Genomic DNA, 2272 nt, shown 5'->3' with positions numbered 1-2272 from the left:
GAGCTGCTCTAGCCAGAGTTTTGAAGTGGAGCTGCTCGGAGCCATACCAAATGTCCACTATGTGTGAGTGCTGCGCTGCATATGCCTTCCTATCGTGTTGGTCTTGACTGATTTCACGTGATTCGTCCGTGGTGTAAGTGTAACAATCTATTGACTAGAAGCGAGGGAGAGAAATAGATCTACATGCACACGTGACGCACAATGCACAAAACTGAAACCGGTGTCTAGAGAAGTAGAGATTTGCATCGTGCTCCGTCGTGGTTTGACGAAAATTAATCAATTTCGTGCACTAAACTAAAAGACTATGGAGATTGTTTTGGCGCACGAAAGTTCCTAACTTTTCTGTTGTGTAAATAATTCTTCCCGAGTCTGACTCTGTCTGACCAAGGTGTTATAAAGGAATAGCGGTCAGTCAGTTTTGCTGGGATCCATATTTCTCGTCTCGGGTGGAAAAAAAAAAGAGCAAACATAATGCTTCACCGCCATTACCCGAGGAGGCCCCGCAGGCGCAGCAGATCGGAGGATGAGCGTTGTTGCTGGTGCTTCTCCTGTGACTGCGATTATATCGAGAAACCCGAGCAGAAGTGCGGGTTCTGGGCAGTCTGCGTCTTCGTCTACTCCCTCGTCGACTACTTCATCCCAATCAGCCTGGTCTCGGTCCTCCTCTGGCTCGTCCTCCGCCCCAGCAACCTTCGGCCGCGGGTGGACGCCGCCGTCGCCGTCAGCTTCAGCCTCGACAACGCGACCTCGTCGCTCGACTACGACTTCGCCGTGGACCTGCGCTTCCGCAACCTGCACCGGCACCTCGACGTCCGGTACCTGGACCTGGTAGCGCTGGCGTCGTACGGCGGGGAACGGCTCGGCCCCAGCGCCGACGTGCTGCCCGTCTTCGTCCAGCGCCCCATGGCGTCCAACGCTGTTCGCGCCAGCTTCCAGGGCAGCGCCGCTCCGCTGTCCCCGGCAGCAGCCGAGCTGTTCGCCATGGAGGCCGCCAACGGCTCCTTCGGCGTCCTCGTGAAGGTCGCCTCGACGTTCATGTACAAGTTCCCGTTCCAGAAGACGGTCTACTACCTCGACCATGAGTGCTACATCCGTTTCCCGGCGCCCAACGGCGGGGTGGTGACGCCGGGGACGCTTTGCAGCGCCACAGCGCGGTGAGTCTGCTTGCTACTATGCATGATAAATAATAATCTCTTCTGTTTGGTTTTGTAGGTCATCATGACCTTTAATTTGGGTTGTTCATGTCCAGGAAATAATTGAGAGTTTCAACCAAACAGCAAAATCCACAAGGAATCTATCACTTAACCACACGGCGATGATGGATTACTCGCCGCCGCCCGTCGTCGAGGACGACGACAGCCCCAAGCTAGGCCCCAACTTCACGATGCGCCAGTTTAATCATCATCCTTGTACTGTTTGCATCCAACTCTTGTTTGAGTATATGTTCATGTACTCTATCGATCGATCTGTAAGACTGTAATCCTTAATAATAATAAAGTGAAATGGAAGTTCTTTTTCGTCCATTGTTCTTTATAGCACAAGCCACAAGCAACTAACCCCAGGCCTATCTGCTAGCTTTTGCTTACAATGAACCGACCGGTGTTGGGACTAGGTCAATCGATATCGATGACCTATGCCGCCATGTCGCTGATCGACGCGCGTGGACATACCTAACCTAATTAAGGTCGGTTGCAGCACTAGCGATCTATAACATTTGCCACGTCAACTTCCGACTACACCCACAGACTACGCTATCGACCGTCGTCGGCCCTTATCTACCACAACACTCTGATATACTCGGCCCTTTACTGTCAACCTACAACCACCTCAGCTCCACAACAACTTTTCTTTTACAAATATGTATTGCAAATGAAACCCGACTTTTCATTGAATAAATAAACCATCAAACATATAAATAAGAAAATAAAAATTATGTAATTCATAAAACGAATAAAAAATACATTACTTAAAAACGCAACAAACAGGAGAAATGAAAATAAAAACTACACAATGCATAAAAAATCAAACACCCCCTCTGTTAAAAATCAATGAAATCGTTGCGTCACATGAAATAATAACATTGTTGTGACACACACACTTAATTCTCTGTCCCGTTTGTTGAAGTCAATGCCGGTTCACATTGTTCCATGGTCATCTAGTTGTACTGCAACATGTATGTAAACTATAAGGATATGTGTACAATTAATCTGAGCTCATGGAGTTTTCTAATTATAAAAGATAAGTAAGAAATTGTATGATACAACTCTAATTC

General features: G+C 48.1%; 1 protein-coding gene across 1 annotated transcript; it reads left to right on the top strand.

Annotated features, from left to right (window-relative positions):
- Positions 1-424: 424 nt before the first annotated feature.
- On the top strand, positions 425-1521 carry LOC109945471 (uncharacterized). Its single transcript, XM_020551798.2, has 2 exons — positions 425-1154; positions 1250-1521. Exons 1-2 carry the CDS (start codon positions 472-474, stop codon positions 1254-1256), a joined length of 690 nt encoding a protein of 229 aa, XP_020407387.1. The 5' UTR covers positions 425-471; the 3' UTR covers positions 1257-1521.
- The last annotated feature ends 751 nt before the right edge of the window (positions 1522-2272 follow it).

The sequence above is a fragment of the Zea mays genome, chromosome 4 (genome assembly GCF_902167145.1).
Source record: "Zea mays cultivar B73 chromosome 4, Zm-B73-REFERENCE-NAM-5.0, whole genome shotgun sequence".
In the NCBI taxonomy this organism is placed as follows: domain Eukaryota; kingdom Viridiplantae; phylum Streptophyta; class Magnoliopsida; order Poales; family Poaceae; genus Zea; species Zea mays.
Note: the sequence above shows the minus strand (reverse complement) of the source record. Positions and strands in the feature narration are given on the sequence as shown.

Excerpts from the sequence above, each read along its gene's own strand:
- LOC109945471 (XM_020551798.2), top strand. The coding sequence starts at position 472 with ATGCTTCACCGCCATTACCCGAGGAGGCCCCGCAGGCGCAGCAGATCG.